The sequence below is a fragment of the Aptenodytes patagonicus genome, chromosome 12, assembly GCF_965638725.1.
Source record: "Aptenodytes patagonicus chromosome 12, bAptPat1.pri.cur, whole genome shotgun sequence".
Lineage (NCBI taxonomy): Eukaryota > Metazoa > Chordata > Aves > Sphenisciformes > Spheniscidae > Aptenodytes > Aptenodytes patagonicus.
In genome coordinates this window covers 4,644,990-4,663,379 of record NC_134960.1, presented here as the reverse complement: position 1 = coordinate 4,663,379, position 18,390 = coordinate 4,644,990, and the positions used below count along the sequence as shown (strand labels likewise).

General features: G+C 41.7%; 1 protein-coding gene across 2 annotated transcripts in view; it reads left to right on the top strand.

The window, feature by feature from the left end:
• Positions 1 to 10,283, top strand: part of TRPC7 (transient receptor potential cation channel subfamily C member 7) — a 72,240-nt gene extending 61,957 nt beyond the window's left edge. Inside the window, exons 8-12 of one of the 2 annotated variants that reach the window (XM_076349831.1) lie at positions 1,577 to 1,798; positions 4,683 to 4,763; positions 7,930 to 7,983; positions 9,322 to 9,397; positions 10,141 to 10,283. In XM_076349831.1, the coding sequence (XP_076205946.1) occupies positions 1,577 to 1,798; positions 4,683 to 4,763; positions 7,930 to 7,983; positions 9,322 to 9,397; positions 10,141 to 10,283 (576 nt within the window). The remainder of the gene's footprint in view (positions 1 to 1,576; positions 1,799 to 4,682; positions 4,764 to 7,929; positions 7,984 to 9,321; positions 9,398 to 10,140) is intronic. The other variant, XM_076349832.1, reaches the window with a different exon arrangement.
• The last annotated feature ends 8,107 nt before the right edge of the window (positions 10,284 to 18,390 follow it).

Below are 18,390 nucleotides of genomic sequence, written 5' to 3'. Positions count from 1 at the left end.
ACTTTGTTAAAGACTAGTAACTATCAGCAAGCAAAAGAAGTGTAAGCTATTTGACCCAGATCCTCCTACTGGAGGACTGGGATAAACTAGTAAATCTCATACTAGTTCCTTTCAATCCTCAGTCACAGGGAGATTAAAGACAGAGTCATGCTACTGACTGCAGAGAAAGTCCCTTTTGCCAATGTGCTTATCTGATGACAGCAATGTCTACAACAGCAGAGGATGGTCATTACTTAGGAATTAAATTCCATTATGGTCAGTGTGGACATGTTTTATTGTTAGCTGGAGTGACAAGACCATATTCTCATGCTTTCCATTGAACATCTCTCTTCAGCTACTTCTGTTTTTATTCTGTTTATGCCTCAAGTATTAGTGCTTCCTGCCAACTTTGCATTTATGGAAAGAAAAAATCCTTTTGCCAGCCAGAAACCCAAGCTACTTCCTCCAGTAGCTCCTTAGCTGCTTAACAGAAAATCATTAGAAGGAGTTCAAAAGTGATTTCCACTGTAATTCAGCTTAAGGCTTCTGTGAGGTGCAACCCCAAGCAATGAGAAGGCCAAACGGCAGAAGCGAATGCCGCTCCATTGGCAAAGACATATTGCTGTAACTGTGACAGAATTAATCTCAGTTGTGTTATGCCAGGTTTTGACAGGGTTTCAGAGGTATGGGGTAATCAGAGGTTATTAATTTCAGCAGAACACAGATGTTCATGAGTATGGGGTGTTGGCAGACCCACACTTCTATTGATGCTGCTGGCCTCCATATAAACCACAATGAAAACAGCTGTAGAGCAGCCGCATCTCATCCTTTCTTTTGCCTGATAAATGGTCCTGATACATGGCCCTGACCGTCGTCCTATATAAATGCCAAGCAGATCTATAAAGTATGCGCTAACCTTGCCCTTGTCCTTGGAAGTGATCATGGCCCACCTTGATAGTTCATAAAGGAGATTCATAGGCACTGAGTGATGGACTTTTTCTCCACCTTCATCAGTGGCAGGTGAATAGTAAGAGAATTAAGGTGTATTGATCTAGGGATACGTGATGGTGAATGCAAACAAGATCAATGAGGAAATCATCTAATAATAGAAGAAATTGGCAACCCACCCTCTTCTATGGGGGATTCCTGGCAAATGCAGTGATAACAGTTAGCTGGCAGTTAGATAGCACTGCAGTTAATCAGAGAGTGTCTTTGTTGTTGTTGTGCACATAAAAATTTCTTCTGCTTTCCATGACTCTCTATATGTTCTGACACATTCATTTATCAGCATAGCACAAGCACCAGATTGTTACTGAAAGGCAACCCCTTTGACATCCAAGGAAATAGGAAATAGTCTAGTATTTGGAGGACTTATACTCTCTGTTTATCTACTGCTTTGTTCAAATTTTCCTTATTTTGAGGTCACCACAGAGAAGCCTACAAAGACACGTGGTGTGCAGGGGTCTTGGTTTGGCAAATAGAAATCTGATCCTAGTTAAACCCTACATGTATGTTTGTCCTTGTCATAGGTAAATGCCTTCCTATTTACTAATTATGCATTCGGGTGTTGGTTTTTTTTTCCTCTTCCCTTCCCAAGGAGGATGCAGATGTGGAGTGGAAGTTTGCACGTGCCAAGCTCTGGCTATCCTACTTTGACGAAGGAAGGACTTTACCTGCTCCTTTTAATCTAGTGCCAAGCCCTAAATCATTTTATTATCTCATACTGAGAATAAAAATGTGCCTCATAAAACTCTGCAAATCTAAGGCCAAAAACTGTGAAAATGATCTTGAGATGGGGATGCTGAATTCCAAACAACGGGTATGTTGTATCTTCACTTTTTACATTCTTTGTAGAAAAGATTCATGCCAGGGACCTTCTGGAGGGGGTTGCATGGTACACCGGTGATCAGGGACAGCACAGCCTCTTACTCAGCCTCATCATTGCGTATGAGTTGTATTACATTGCACCTAGAGGGTCCTCCCAGACTTGTGGCCTCATTGTACTAGGCACTGTCAGGACACGGGGAAAAGAGCAACTTTTATAAAAGCAGGCACTTTTACAAGGGAGTTTCCCAAGGCCATATCAGCAAGGTCAAAGACCAAGGGCAGAAGCAGAGGCACAGATAGGATCCCAGCTTGTCTGGCTCCTCATCTACCCAGCAGGCCTTTATGCCTCTTCAAAACATCCACCTTCCTTTAAGCGATTAATTAATTTTACTGCCATTACAACATTTTCTGCCATTCCAGGTTTGGGAACAAGTTTCCAAGCAGGGCTTAATAACACCTCCTAAATACCTAAAGGTATAATTAACAGCCTTACATATGCTTAGTGATGTGTAGCCACTAGTGGGTAGATCTTGCCTCAGCCACCACCCCTTTAGCCATTTGAAATAGAAATTTGCTTTAGAAATACTGGCTACGCAGCAACACGCTTTTCTCAGCACTAGTGAGTGTCCACATGACAAAGCAAGAGAGGTGCAAGAACATGGTTAGCATCCAGACCCTTCCCAACAGAATTAGCTTTGCTCCCCCATGGGAAAATGCCAGAAAAAATAGAGAAACTCATGTTGCCCGTGGACATTATTATCTGCAACACTGTGCAGAGCGTCACTGGGATGAAGCATTCCCAGCACATACCTTTATAACAAACACAATCCCACTCACAGGGCAAGTCCACCTGCTTTACACTGGAGAAGAAAATGCCCAAAACATTCACAGGAACTCAACCACAGCTGCTTGGCTGCTGTCATTAAATTCAGTGGATTCAAAGATGCGAGGAGGCAGCTTTGCTTAAAAGTGTCCTGGACTTCATTTAATTTTTCTCATCTCAAGCTGGGTTTGAAACAAGAGAACAACACTGGGAACCCGTTCCTGGGGGAAAAGAAAAGCCCTCTGAAATGTGTTGTCTATTATTTCTTACAGTCACTGCACGTGGGAGGCTGATGTGGCTCCTTGGCAGGCTTGGCCAGCCTTTCTAGGGCAGCTGAGGTGTGGGCAGCCTACCCCCCAGTTTTAAGCTGGTGGAAGGGAAGAGGTGTACTAAGAGCCACCGAGGAGAAGGGAAGGAAAGTTGGAGGAGGCTTTGCAGACTTTGCCTTTGTAACGTGCAGCCTGCTTTTGGGCTTTGTCTGGACCTCTTGGCTCTCCTTGAAGGAGCAAACAGCTGAGCAATACAACAACTCATGGTGAGCTGTCCGGCTCCAGGCAAAGCCCACGGCCTTGGAGGAGATCATGCTCCCATGAATTTAAGAGAGCTGCTCAGGTCTGATGTTCATTCAGTCTCTGCCAGAGTCTAAATTGGAGGGAGAAGTATATCCATGGGGTCTCCTCCATGTTATCAATTAATCTACCCAACATGGTGAGCATTGCCAAGATAGACAAGCATTTGGGGGCATTTTACTCTATAAATTCATTTAACACTACTATTGATTACTGAAAGACTCACTAGAACAGTGGAGTCTTGAAATGAAAGAAATGTTTGTCCTTTAACAAAGATCAAATAATGATTAAAAAAGATAATATTTTTACCACGTTATTTGAATCTAACCACATGAAGCTCGCTTTGTTTGAAATTTAATTTCTGCTTCAAAGCATAAACCAAAGTAATAAAATTTTCTCTAAGCATCTCCTTCCCCAAGCCACATGAGTGAAAGTGTCTGGCTTGCCCTTTTTCATGGAACTTATGCAAAATTCATGGTTTCCATGGCTTTGGCATAACCAATTAAGAGTATCCGTCATTTCTTGCTTGCCTGTTAATTTTGTTCACAGATAATCTTCAAAACAGCCTCTGTAAGACCATGGCACACCTGATGAGTGAGAAATAAAAAAAAAAAATTACATGATTACTTCAGACTTTTACTCCAATCATTATCAGCATCCTGATTTAAAAAAAAAAAAAAATAATGAAAAAAAAATCACCTATTTCTCAGGATCTCTGGTCCAGTCAGGGAAGAAAAACCCTTACCCAGGGCCTTCCCTGTACATACACTTGCATATAGGTGCAGGGGTCTGTGATATGTATTGGCTCCTCTGGGTCTATGATATGAATTAATTCCTTTGAATAAGTGATTTCTTTTTCATTAGAACTTGGACCAAAAATTTCAGAGCTGGAAAACAGTCAAATCTTACAAATATTTTGAGTAGTCTTCAGAAAAGTCTCCTTCAAAGCTTCTAGAGTACAAAATTAGTAGCTATGATGTCTGCTGATAAAAAATACTGCTCTATCTAAAAAAAAATGTATATTTTTGTTGAGCTAAAGAAGTAGCAAATGGTACTACTGTTTTAAAAGGACTGAATAAAATCAATTCTGTTTCAGAATTTGTTTTCATACCACATTGATTTGTTCTCTTTAAACACAAGTAAATATTTTTCTTCCTTTCTTGAATTGTGTTCTAAATTGATAATCACCAATCTAATTAAAATTAATATATTTTGTGCCTCTTAACACCTTGTCTAAAACCTGTGTGAGAATACCATTTTTGTCTAGACAATTTAAGATCCAACTTTTTTCAGTAATTTGTGGGTTTTGACCCTTTTCCATGTTTCAAAAGTTTACTTTTTTAGACCTGAATGTGCTGACTTTTATTCTACTCATACATTGAACCATTTCCTACTGTTTTTATAAAGCTCTATTTAGTTTGGGACTGTATGGGTATGAGAAGCTATCACTGATTTAATTATATCATGATCTTTTATAATTTCAGAAAGTTCGTTTTCACTCTAGCACTCGAAATACAGAAATTTTTTCTGGGAAGAATGCTTATAACAAGCCCACAAGATATCAGGTAATCACGGCACGAAAGCAGGAGCCAGGGAAGAGATCTGTCAGTCAACAGCTCTTACCTGCAAGGGTCATGTCTGCTTTCTTCCAGTCGATGCCATCCTGTGATGTGCCAGGCTGTGGCTTAGCACGGGCACGGGACCGGGCTGGGGCACTTCGGAGACAAACGCAGCCTATCACCCATGGAAATACACATGGTGTTAGCGTTTGTGATGCTAATTAATTCCACTCAAGGGTATTTAATTTAATACAAGAAATATCATTCAAGCTTTAATCCTCCAGTCTTGCATTGACAACATTTCATGTGTCATGACATAGAGTCATCTTTCCAGCCTTTGCATTAACATTTGCATGTGCTTTCTCTGGCAGTGACTTGTCCTACCAAGCTAAACCTGCAATGTGGTACGGTTCAAAAATACGTGTGGCTGCAGTAGCGGCACGGGGTACCCCAGCCATCGCAGGAACTAACGTGACTGTCTGTCTCAGCTGGAGTGTTCATGCCAGCAGATGTATTATTTCTTGTGCAAACGTGTAGTAGGGTAACACAATACGCAAAATGTGCCCCGCAGGATTTTTTCCTTATTTTTTAACGTAAAGTGAAAAGGAATCTGATGGCAAGTGATATGTCTGAAGGAACTGACACTAAAGACAGTTGAGGAAAGTAATAGTTAAATTGGATAAAATGCGCAATGGCAATTCTAGAATTGGTTTGTCTTGTGTTGGTACAGCATCCAGCACAATGGGCTCCTAGGCTGTACAGCAGGGCCAGTAATAAATTTTTTACTGGTTTTAAAAGTTTTCCAGGCTTTTGTGCCAGGATAGAAGGTGTGTCTGAAAATCTAAGTTAGAAATGGGATACATTCACTCTGGCATCTGGAGTTAGTTGGCTTGATACCATCAAAGGCAAAGGGAAGAGATGATTGTGTCCCGCTCAAAATGGCATTTCAGCATTTCTGATATTTTCCCATTCGTTCAAACCCACAGGTAATGGAAAAATGTGTCAGCCTCTGCTGGACATGTTCTCTTCCTGTAGCTATTATTTCTAAATGAGACCACCTAATGTTTGTGGTAAAGTAGACCAAATATTTCCAAGGTTGAAAAAGCCAAAGGCAGCTGTGAAAAGTAGGTAGAAAAAGATAACTACCTGTTATTTTGCTTTAATAATGCTCCTACTAGGTTTGTCTTCAAATGATCTCAGAAAGTTTCATTTGCTGCAGGAAGAAATTGCTCGAATAATATAAGGAGACTGTAATAGTCTTGATTATCTAAATATAAAGAAGAACAAATAGTTCGATAATCTGGCCAGCAAGTTTCCTTCTACAACTGGGAAAACCTTTGAAGCAGCAGCTTCTTGCTGAACTGTTTTCTTCAGTGGTATTTATCAAGTGACATATCTGCAGTCTGTGTACTTGGAGGGTATGTACTTACAGACAGTGCTCTTGAGGGATAACAAAAATATACGGAACCTAAACATGCAATAATTTGAAAAGTAGGAAGAACAAGTCAACACACAGCTGCCGTGATCCAGGAATAAACTAGTCCAGGCAAAATGATGCCTTTATCAAACCCTCTTGAGCTGAGACTTTAAGATGGAGCACTGCTAAAATGCTGTGCTAAGCTCACAAGTTTTTCCCACTTTCAGCACTGCAGCCTGTCATGCTATCATCAATGTCTTCATGTACAAAACTCAGGAAGGGATTTGTCAGGAAAACAATAAAAGGAATAGTTTGCACTTTAAAAGGCTCAGAAGTACATTTCTTTACTATTTGGAGAGACAAAATAGCAAAGAGGTGAGAAATGAGCAAATTCCTTTGCTCACTTCACTCTCGAGCTCTTCTGCTGCCTAACTGATAACTTGATAAATTTGAAAGCACCAGGTTTGAGATCTGATGCCCCAGTGAGTAGTTGTCCCCTCTGATCACTGTTGACTTGTGACCGATTTGGACCAGGGGCGTGAGGGTGCAAAGCATTTCCTCCCATTAGTGTTGCCCTGGGACCTCCCACGCTCATGCCAAATGACGTCTGCAGTGTCCGCAAACACAGCACCAAGAAGAAATCTGTGAATTAAATAGCAGTATTAAGGTCTGTAACAACGTGATCTTCAACAGCACATATAAGTCCAGAATAAAACACTATAAATAGTGAAGTGGGAAGACATCATGGCCTCCACATTAAAGACAGGGAACTGAGGTCCAGCAGGGCTTATTAGACCCAGAAGGCCTATGGATGAACCAGAAACTGAGCCCCAAATCTCATGAGTCCTGTTGCAGTGCCTTGGCCACAAATCTGTCCTTTTCTTCTCGTTTCCCTCTGTACTAGAAGGTATAGAAGGTGTTCAGGTAGCTGATGGCAAATGCAGAGCTTGAAGGTTGTGCCAATAAATACATAAAAAAGATTGAATTCAGTGCAGAGTTATACTTTACAAATGGCTGACCTGTTCCTAGAGCCTATTCTCTTAAGACCATCTTAAGACCAACACTCAGTAGTTGAGTGTTGCATAGTATAAAAGATCTCTAAGACCTGAAGAACTTCAATTAACTTTTAGAGAATGGGGGAACAGTACTTTATAGAAATCAGACATATTTGAATTGTTTCCAGTTTAGCATTCATTACCAAGAGGCTGTCTGGAAGTTTTGTTCGGCGTTCCCCTGCAGTAACCAGGGTTATTCTGCCAAGAGGCTGTTTCACTCATTGTAGCTAAAAGGAGCAGTGCTGGGGAGAAGGGGAGAAGCAAGACTTAGAAGCCACAGTGCAATATTGACACAAAAATGAATTATTTTCCTAAAGCTACTGGCAGAAATATCTACTAAGTGACCAAGTAGACTCTTGTTAAAAAGTGGTCACATTTCTAATGTTTAGTTTCTGCGGACAAATCTGACTACAACATGTATTTGATAGACTAGGCAGCCTTAAGCTTGTGACTTCTATCGCACGTAATGGTTAATATAGGATAGCACTTGAGTAGTAGCCATCAAAAATACAAGCTGTATGGAAACTGAAGTAGACAGATGTTGTGTTATATTTTTTCCAGGTAATAAGAGCATTCACTGTGTGCCGATTCCTTGTTTTAGTCTAAATTTCCTCTGTCGTCTGTTCTGAGAAAATAATTTCTTTTTGGGTCCAGGATTTCCCTACTTTCCCCAAACATTACTTCATTTATGTTTTCTCAGGTGACAACCCTACCTCCCTCTGGATTCTACTACCTTGGCCATCTTCAACACACCGTACGTGCGCTGTGCCTCATCTCTGTTGCCTTAATGACTCACCCGGTTAGCCAGATGCCTCTTTGATACAAGGACAATCTTAGACATCCCATATTCCATGACTGCATGACATATACAAATGACTGGATCCTTCTTTGATGTTCACATGCCTTTTGCACTGCTATAATCCATATTTGGCTACTAAGAAAAAAGAGCAGGTGTACTGATGTCTTAATTCATACTTCACACGCTTTGCAGCCTTTTTCAGTGATGTTCAAAGCAGAGACGTGTGACTGCTCTGTGAATAGGTGAGCCCATGCCGGGAGAGGCTTTTCCCTTAACAGTGGCCATTTTGTCAATGAAAGACATTTGTGGCTCTCTTCTTGGATGCTCAATGAGCTCTCCTCTCTTTGCAGAGGATGCACCTACATCGTTGTCTCTGATAGAGCAATCCTTCTTATGTTTATCAATCAGAGTTGAGATTTTTTTTCCCCATTGATGAGTATCTTCTCTGTAGTGAAGAACTGGCAATGAGGCAGGCCTTCAGCTGTAACCCAATGTGTAGCCCAAGACTGCCAAAGTTACTTTCCTTCTAGATAAATGTAACTAACTTATGCATTTTTGGAACAATATCACATTGCAAGCTTGTATCCATAATCATCTCCTACTATTTCTATGTATGCTGTTCCTTACTAACAATCATCTCCCATTTTATAAGTCTACATGGCTCTATTTTTTCCCTGTACATGTCCCTTAAAATCTGCCATTTCCCTAAGAAAATTCTCTCACTTAAGCCAAGTTCACCACTTCTGTTCAAACTTTCTTTTCTCTATCCTTCACTAAATTTATTTCTCTCCTAAAACCCCAATTCCAAAGCAAACCGAGACTTTCTATTAACCTGGGGTCAGATATTTAGTTCATCATCACGAGTGAGTTTGCCAACATCATTAATTAACCACTTACTTATTTCTCCTGGAAAGTATTTTTTATTGATACGTTAAGCAGCAACATGCCAAAGGAAGGCTCTGGATCCCATTTCTGAGCTTGCTATTGGATCATCTGTGTTTTATTCCTGTCTGTGGGACATACTCTACGTTCATGTGCATCCCACTAAATACCCTGAAGTGCCTCGTATGTGGCCTCATTATGGAATGGCTGTCAATCAACTATTGTAGTACAAAGCTCATAATATAAAGTATAAAATAAATGGGAAATCAATTTAAAAAATTCTTTTTGCATCCTCTGAAGTCAGGTTTTATCCATAGTGAAATCAGGTGTTTGAATTGCTCATAATAAGTCTAGAATTAAGGCAACGTGGATAAGCTCATGTTAAAATAAGCGTTTCTGTTCTCTTTTCAGAAAATAATGAAACGTCTGATTAAGCGATATGTACTGAAGGCTCAGGTTGACCGAGAAAATGATGAGGTCAATGAAGGCAAGTGGATTTTTATAGTTGACACAGATTAGAGCATGTAATGTTATTGCTATTGATATGGCCAGTAAGAGGGTTGAGCTTAGATAACATCCTCTGTAGAGAGAGCACGCTCATGCTCGCACTGAGGTGAGCAGTGGTGACTCTGAGCCACCTTTATGCTCTTGAAATCCTGGGTCCTTAATTTTCCTTAGCAGAAGACATATCATAGGCTCTGCCTTTACATAGTCCTGCTCTGCCCCATAGCTCTACCTCTCCTTGCTTTACAACACCCACGATATTGCCAACACCTAACCTTGTCTTGGGGTCTAAGTAAAGGAATTTCTGACTGTACTGCCCATGCCTGCCCCAAGGACTTGTTTTGAACTGGATAAGGATATTTATGGCCACGGTGTCATGTAGGATTTGTATGCAGACGGTAAAGAACCTTCTTCTAACACCTCTTAACTGCTACCCTCCTGCAAATGCCCTATGTAGCTGGAGAGCAACATGGGGAGAGAGAATAGACTTGAGAAAAAAGATGAACTTGCCACACATACTTGCTATTGCTGTCAGTACCACTACCACAAGTACAGGTTATTTCGTGTAAGTCAAGTATTAAATACATAAATGCAGGGACATCGTATGGAGCTCCATACGCATTCATGACCAAGCACACTGAAGTTAATGCTTTCTCAGGTCTTAAAAACCATAGGGATTACTTATTTGGTTCAATATTGCTAACAAGAACATTTTCCTCCTTTTAGGAGAACTTAAAGAGATTAAGCAAGATATTTCTAGTCTCCGCTATGAACTCCTAGAGGAAAAGTCACAGGCTACTGGCGAGCTGGCAAGACTAATACAGCAGCTGAGCGACAAATTTGGGAAGAACTTAAATAAGGACATTTGATGGTGAACACAGAGAAAGGCAACTGGTTTTCTAAACATTACTCAGTCTCAACCAGCATCTTAGGAGGGCAAAAACCATGCAAAAGATGGGTACTGCACACTCAACTTTTGCTCATTAGCAAGTATTGGTAGGAGCACTTTGCATTACTCCTGTGCTTGATGAGTTACCAGTTAAATCTTTTATGATACAAAAGTGACTTACTGGTAAAAATATATGCCCTTTGACATCAGAAATCGATGCACCATAGGGAAGGCACATCTAGTTAAAGGCAAAAATGCCCGATCTTCACCCATCTGACTCTAGTGAAGACAATGCAACTGTGCTCATTTATACCAACTGAGACTGTACTAATCAGAATTGGGTGAAGTCTGAAGAAAAAATGTGCCAAGCATATTCCTTGAAAAATTTTAAAAATTCCTATCCTTGGATGTGTACTCTCCTTTTATGTTTACATGGGCATCCATGACGATAACTTTGAACAGCACTGTGGTTAATGGAAAGCAAATGAGAAATCTGCTGAAATCACCGAGGTAAAGTATGGCAGGTAGAGGTCATCTGCTTTTTAGACTGGATGACAGCGTTGGAAAAAAATGGACCAAGCTTGTTGGGTAAAGCCTCCTTTCACTCCTCTGCCGCAACCTGATAAAGGGATTCCTGGCCAAAAACTCCTCCCTGCCTTTTCCAGCTATATTAGCTAGTCCACTAATGGATATGATCTCTTTGTACACACCTAGACTCTCTTTTATCCTTAGATGATCCCAGCTTCAACAGCAGTGTACTGAAATATTCATAATGGTGTGAAACTCACTTCCCAGGAATACCCAGAAATAACATGTATTGTGCTAATGTGTTCAGTTCAAGGAACAACATTAATCCAGCGACAGTGATGCAACTGAGCTCAGCTTTCGGATTCCAGAGGTCAAACAGCAAGCCATAGGGCAAGATAAATCATGAAGAACATAGCCCAGTAGTTTCAAACCTTTAAATCAATACAAAAAGGCTTCAATTCCGCTAAGAACATTCTGACAAAAAAAGGAAAAATCATTGTAGAAATTATTGGTTTATGTGTTTGGCTCTTACAGAGGATGAGGAAGGGATTAAAACTGTTTCAAAGGCTGCAGTAATACAAGTACTTGGATTGCACTTTTACGACTGGAAAGTGAGGAGTCTGCGCAACACAACTGCAAACTGGGATTGCTTGGGTTTTTACGTTTAGCTACATGACTTCAACTACTCAAAGCACACCTTACTACTTGGGAACCACTGAACTGAACTGTTTGTTTACAAGAGACATCTATAAGATGAACATTACATTTAGGTATCAGCTAAGACAAAACAAGCAGAACCAGAAGGTGACCTGTGATCAGTTCTTAAGTGCCAGATGAGAACACAGATAGCCTAATAGAATAATAGTTATATTTGTAAAAAAAAAAAAAAAAAGAAAACAAAATAAAAAAGTGTACTGTACGTAGATCTGTTTAGAGAAAAAGCAAAATACTGTATTTTTACCTTTAATAAGATTATCTTGTATACTGTAATATTTTTACCTAAAAATGGGAAAAAAATAAAATTACCTCATAATATTTTGTTGTACATTGAGTGAAATATTTGCCTGATCTTTTGACTATCCAATACATGGACATTTTTTTGCTTTTCTGCGATGTGTGAACAACGAAATCATTATATAAAGCAATTTTGCCATAGGAATTCTGAAGCCCCAAAGAGTCAAAAAGCAAAACTTAAACTACAATATGTTTAAAAGGAATAAAACTAAGAAATTAAAGGTTCTGTGACCAACTATAGTCTGCAAAAATGACTCCTTGTTTGTGGTGCTTAATTTGGAATTATTGTATCCCTATTAATGTGCTTGTAAAATTGCCTTCTAAGAAATTCAGCTCGGCTGGCTTCAGACAAGCATAGTGCTGGTACTGAGTGTGCAACCAAAAGTCAAATGGGTAACATTGAAGTTTACAGGCTTTAGCTGGCAAGACAACTGAAACGGTGTTTGCCCCTGGATTACCCCACCTGGGTAAGTGGTACTTTACAGCGCTCCAGCACAGGGTAGCGTTTCCCATAGCCGTTGTTTGCAAATGTGGGAAATCTGTTGCTTTTGCATGACAGCTCTTGCAATGTAGTGTCATGATGAAACACCTAAATGTCAACGTGCAGCAGAGAGTATCAGATGCCAGCGTAAGAAGACAGACACTGCAAGTAATAATATTTGCAAGAATGATAATTCATCATTTGGGGCTGTCTTCCGCTACTTAAACCAGAAAATGTTGCTGACTGCAAATATTCATTTTTCCCCATAAGAAGAAGGAATATCTTTCATGGTGATACTGCTTCCCCCCCCCCCCATTTCCAGCCACTGTGTAAAACCTTTTTGAGTTTTGGAAAATCTGCCCTGTTGCCACAGCACTGTCTTAAAAATTAATTTCATTACAGCTCTACATCTGGCTCCTGATCAAAGCATTGCTTTACCCTTCCCATTCAGTGTTTTAGCATCCCCTAGGAATTTAAGCAGAATTATTCTAGGTAGAACATACAATAACCACCATAGTTTCCGTTTCTGATGATATCGCATGCCAAGTCGCACGAGAAAGTTAAGTGGAAACATTATGATGCACTTACATTTTGTACATTTAAATGCAACTCAACAAAACACCTGTCTTAAAGTCCAGCAATGCCAACAGGAATGTTCTCGTACGGCTGAATATTGCAGGCAATGCATGTTCTGGTCAGCACAAGTAACACCGTACTGAGAACAGCTTTGCTGAGCTACGTGGGCCTAGGCGGAGGTACAACCGTGCCCCATCAGCTACTGCCTGCTGTCCTTATAGCAGCTGTATAAGTGAAGCAGTGCAGCCCTGCCACAGCTAGTTAGCATGCTGCTCTGCATTCAGGAATTCGCTATAAAGGAGCATAATATTTTCTAGGACTTTGAAAGTAGATTAAAATATGTATAAAAAAAACCACTGTTAAAAAAAATCTGCTCCTTCCCTTTTGCATTTACATTCGCGGAACTGTCAAGGCACTGAGACTTCTTATATAAATATTCATGACAAGCAAAACCCCACTTCATCAGAGTGCTTTTCTCATCTGGTCCCAGGAACACACCCAAGGAAGCTGCACACTATGTATTAATGTGCTATCAGCAGAAACAATATTAAGTTCATGGTTTATTCTCCAAGCTCTGTTTATAAGAAATTAAAATTAAGAAACCTTACTAAAAGATCCCTGAGAGAACTTGGAGAGTTTGAAGAGGAAAAATCAACGTAGGTGGGTCCCAGATCGGATTAGACCTGAAATGTGCAGGTCCCCTCCCAACACCGGTGGGACCCCATGGCAGGCCAGTGTCACATCAACCCACCTGCTGGGTTAGATTTGATCCCATCTGTAACAGCTCTTACTTTTGGCTTTGAAATACAGGATTTAATATTCCTTGGACAAATTCATACTGCGAAGGAATGGAACTTTGCCCCAACTCTTTGTAGATACAAAATTATGACTTTTTATGGGAAATATGTTAGAGAAAGATGAAGTCATCCACACAAGGGTGAACACTCTCCAAGAGATCGTCTTAATTCTGCAAATCCTGCAGGCCAGTCAAACTAGAACTTAAATAGACACCCTGAGGAAGATCAGAACAAAGCCATTAACTAGACAATATTGATTTGTTGACCGCCCAAGTCTTCAGACAACTGTTTCACGCTTTGCAAAGACCAAACCAGTCAGCTGCCTCCAACAGAAAGGGAGCAAACAGCAGAAACCATTAACATGCCTTTAAATAGCTGAACTGCAAGGTTTTAAGCCAGGAACCCCTGCTGACCAGAGGTGCAAATCCTGAAACAAAGGAGCTGCCCAAGGGCATCTGGCATCATGCTACTGCTTTCAGCAGCATGGGATGGGCTTTGAAGCCCACAGGGCTTCAGGTGATGTTTCATACACAGCTTTGCCCTCACAGCTGGACTAATTCTGCCTGTAACTTTACAGAGAATAACTGCTGTCCCCAGTTCCCACAAAACACGGTTTAGAAGTAAATAAGAAGCAAGAACAGTGTCATCAATAATGGCTTAGAAAGCTGCCTGCATCCTGACCAGAGCTCACAGCACATTAACTTGTCAGAGTTGGCTTTATTTTTAATTAATCTACATGAGAAAAGCATTTCCAGCAGGACAAAAGAAATTGCCCTAATTAAAAGATGTAAGAGATTAGGGATCACTCAGCAAGGACAAGCCAGGACACCGTCCATCACCACAAACGCAGGAGACCCGAGCAGGGTGGACAGGGTTTCAAATGCATCACCAGCTGACAGCGGAGCTCTGGTCCATGGCCAGGTCCGTGCTGCAGCCCTGAGCTGCAGGTGGGGAGGGAGGAGGAAGCATCAGTCCTGCATTGTGGGCAGCACCGTGACACAGGGCACCTCTGCTGCCTCTCATGCCCCAAGCAGGAACCTGGCAAACAGATCTTTCATTCCTAATTTGGTCTGCATTTGCCTCCCTCACTAACCAACAGGCAGGGAAATGAAAGCCGTGGCTTCATAGCCAAGGCTACCAGGACTGTCCTGCAAGATGGCTTTCAGATGGGGAGGATAGATGTTTCCTCTATCCAGACATCATATATACTTTCCTTGTGACCCAGCCTGATCCCTAAAAGCAGCTCTGCCCTTGCTTTGGCCAGAAAACTCTCACCACTATGGAGTTAGAGATGCTAATGTCAGCAGGTCCCATTGCTCCCTTCTTCACCCACTTGGTTCATGCCCATCGTTTTACCTTGCCAGTGACGGGGCTGTAAACCCTATGGGTGGGAGACCTGCTGCTGGACACCAGCCTGCACAAACTGCAGCCTTAAAGAACTTACTTACTTACATTTTTAGCAAAAAAGGATAGAGAGGGAGCAGGAGAAATTGCCCTAGCCTCCAGTGAGGGAAGGGAGGCACAGAGAAATTCAGGGATTTGCCTTAATGAGCTGGAAGTCAGGGACCAAAAATGGATCTGTGGCTCTGAATCTTATTTGGGGCTATATATGCCCATTAGCTTCACCCTTTCTTGCTCTCTGTCCTCCATCTTTGTAGGACATGTACTCCGGGGTAAGATCTGCCAATGCCTGGTGCAAGCAGCACAAGAGCAAACAATGGGGGAAAAAAAAAAATCATTGCCTCAGTTACCATATATCATTTTGGGAAGTGATTCCCTCAATCTCTGGGGGGTTTTAATGGCTCCATATCAATAATGAGATAAGTCTTCACTATAGTTGAATTTAAATAAAGCCAAATAGAAAGGGAGATAATAACCAAAGGGGCAAACCAACTAAACTTGTTCTGGAATTTGTAATGCCTTTAATAGCAAGCAAAAGGACACTTGCTTAAGGTAATTTGAGACAGATATTTAACACAAACCTGCCGTGTGATAAAAGGGATTTGGAAGGGCTTAAAAGGTTAATGAATAGCTAACGAGCTTGTTAATATATAACTAATGTTTACTATAATACAGACTAATATTTAATTCCCTTACTAATGATTAATTATTCTGCTCCAAGGGTTTAATTAGGGCTTACACAGCAGGAGTGCAGGGGGATCTGGTGCCGAGATGAATTTCTGTGCTGGAGTCGCTGGTCCCGACTCTGGGCTCTTTCTACCCCTGTGGTGGGCACAGCTTTAAGTGTCACAGCGTGCACGGGCGTTGAGGAAGCAGGAGACTGATGGCTGAGATCCTCCTTAGGATGAAGGTTGTTCTCTTGTACATCCAAATAGGTGGCACACAGACTCTATAGCAAGTTGCTTTTGAAAATAAGCAAGCAAATCCCAAAAGGAAAACTCTACCTGTACCCCAGCAGCTGACAGCATCGTGCACTGCAGCCGTACTCTCCCCTCGGACCAGGTCTCCCAGTCTCGTCGTACTGGTACCCAGCATCACTTCTGATTGCAAGGATTGTGGAACAGGGATTGTGATAACTCACTCCAAGGTTTTCATTTGAAAATGAGAGCTTCCACCAACTTAAAAAGCTGATTTCATGCAAAAGTGTTTTCTGTACAAAAATGTGCTTTGGGCCAAATTTGCAAGATGATTCCCAAACACAAATAACAAAAGTGCATTCAGCCTTTAGAGAAGGTTGTTGTGCACATGCATTTAGAAACAACACTGACTGATTTTATCAGTCATACTTGCAACCAGCCAGGACAGACAGACAGACAGTCCTTCAGCAAGCTACTCAGAAGACCACACTCATCTTCCCAGCTCTGCTTTTGCAGCCAGCCAAGTGAGCTCACAGCTCAGTGGCTTTTGTTTTGGTGGTCTTTCCCCTGAAGTCCACAGTGACACCATATCCGTGTCACAGCTCTTAGGGCCATCAAACCTGAAGCCTGTCAAAGTAACACTTAGGCAAGCCTTTAGCTAAAGAGAGGTCACCAATTTTGTTTGAGGGGCAGTCACTAAGCACATCTAGGAGTAGTTACTCCAGCTTGCAGCTTTCTGGCATTATCTGATTTCTGCAAAGCAATGTCATTGAGATTAAAGTACGACAGTGAGCGAATAACAGATACCTCATCAGAAGCAATATCCACTGCAGAGTAAGAAGACACAACTTGAGGGAGACTTCTGTGCTTATTAAACACTCAACTATGTGTTGTGTACCTAATAACACCTGACTTATCCCTGCTACCACCTAGCCATTACACCAGGACACATTTTTCATGATGCTCCACAGTCACCATTTCTGCTGCGGTATCGTCATGGGAAATCCAGTGCGGGTGCATGACGGCAGAGGTAGCCCATCACAGGCACACAAGCTGCAGAGAGGAATGGGGTCCTGGAGACAACCAGCTACCGCTTTCCTAAAGGGGAGGATGGAGGAGGTGATGTTACAGACCTGAACCACAAACCTCCAGCAGGTTTTGCCTTCAGAGCAGAAGAGCGTGGGAGCAGGCGTCTGCAGGCAGAAGAGCCAGGGGAACGAGGGCAGGAGATTTGCACCCACGGCAGCTGAGCTGTAGCACGGAGACTGCAGTGTACATCACCTGGCTGGGCCTGATCGCCCTTTTGCATAAATTACAGCCCATGCGCTCCGGGTTTTACCTTTCTTTTTTTTTTTTTTTTTTTAACCTTTAGGAAAAGATTTGTGGGGTTCGTGTTCTGCAGCCTTCCTAAGGTGATAATGATGAGGAGGGAAAGGTGCAACTAAAAGTACAATGAAATGAGAGGAAAAAGTGTTACAGATGGGTGTCAGCAGGCTTAAGTTAAAATAATAGCCCTTCCTCGACTGGAGTTACAACCGCACAGCACGAACTGCTGTCTCTGAACACCTTTCCCCCAAGCTGTGCAGACATACTAGCTATCTCAGAGCTAACTCAGGGGTTTAAACATGGCATAGACATACCTACAGAGTCTGCTAAAAGCCAGCCCTGAACCTAGATGCTGGGTACAGCCCAGGGAAAGCATCATAAGGTAAAAGGAATAATTGTGCCTGGTAATGTCAATTGATGCCACAGCCTGCAATAGCCCCACAACCCCTAATACCCCCAAGTAGCCTGGTGGTCTGAGAGGAGAGGAACTATTTTCCATTGTTTCAGAAGGGGTTTTTTCTGGCTTTTATCTGTAAAAGTTCAAACCTCTTGTCCCTGCAGAGAGCTGCAAGGTGTTTCCCTATATATTCTTCATGCTATGGAGTAAAGGCCATGGGTATCTCATAGGGATTTCAGTGGGCATGTCCATTCCCAAGGGGAAAACACAAACCAAAGCATTCCCAAACTCAAACACAAACTCATGTGGATGACGGAGGAGGGAGGAGGACTCGTGCCTGTCGCTGCTGGTTGCGGTCGGAGCCGGCAGGCTGTGCTCATGAACAAGTAATCCGCAGCTCTGCCTCTGTGATGCTCTAAAGTAAAACCAAAGCTACAGGAGGAAAAAAAAAAAATATAATCCTCTTTCTGCAGGGTTTTTCTTCAGCTCATTATAGCAAGCTGCCTACATGCTTTAACAACGCATAAAGCCACAAGAATCTGGCTCTTATTAAACTGTATTATTAAACCAAAGAAATGTTGAACTGCTGCTTTCTTGTTAGAAGGAAAGACAAATATTTCTTCAGCTGACTCTGATGCACTCAGATAGGT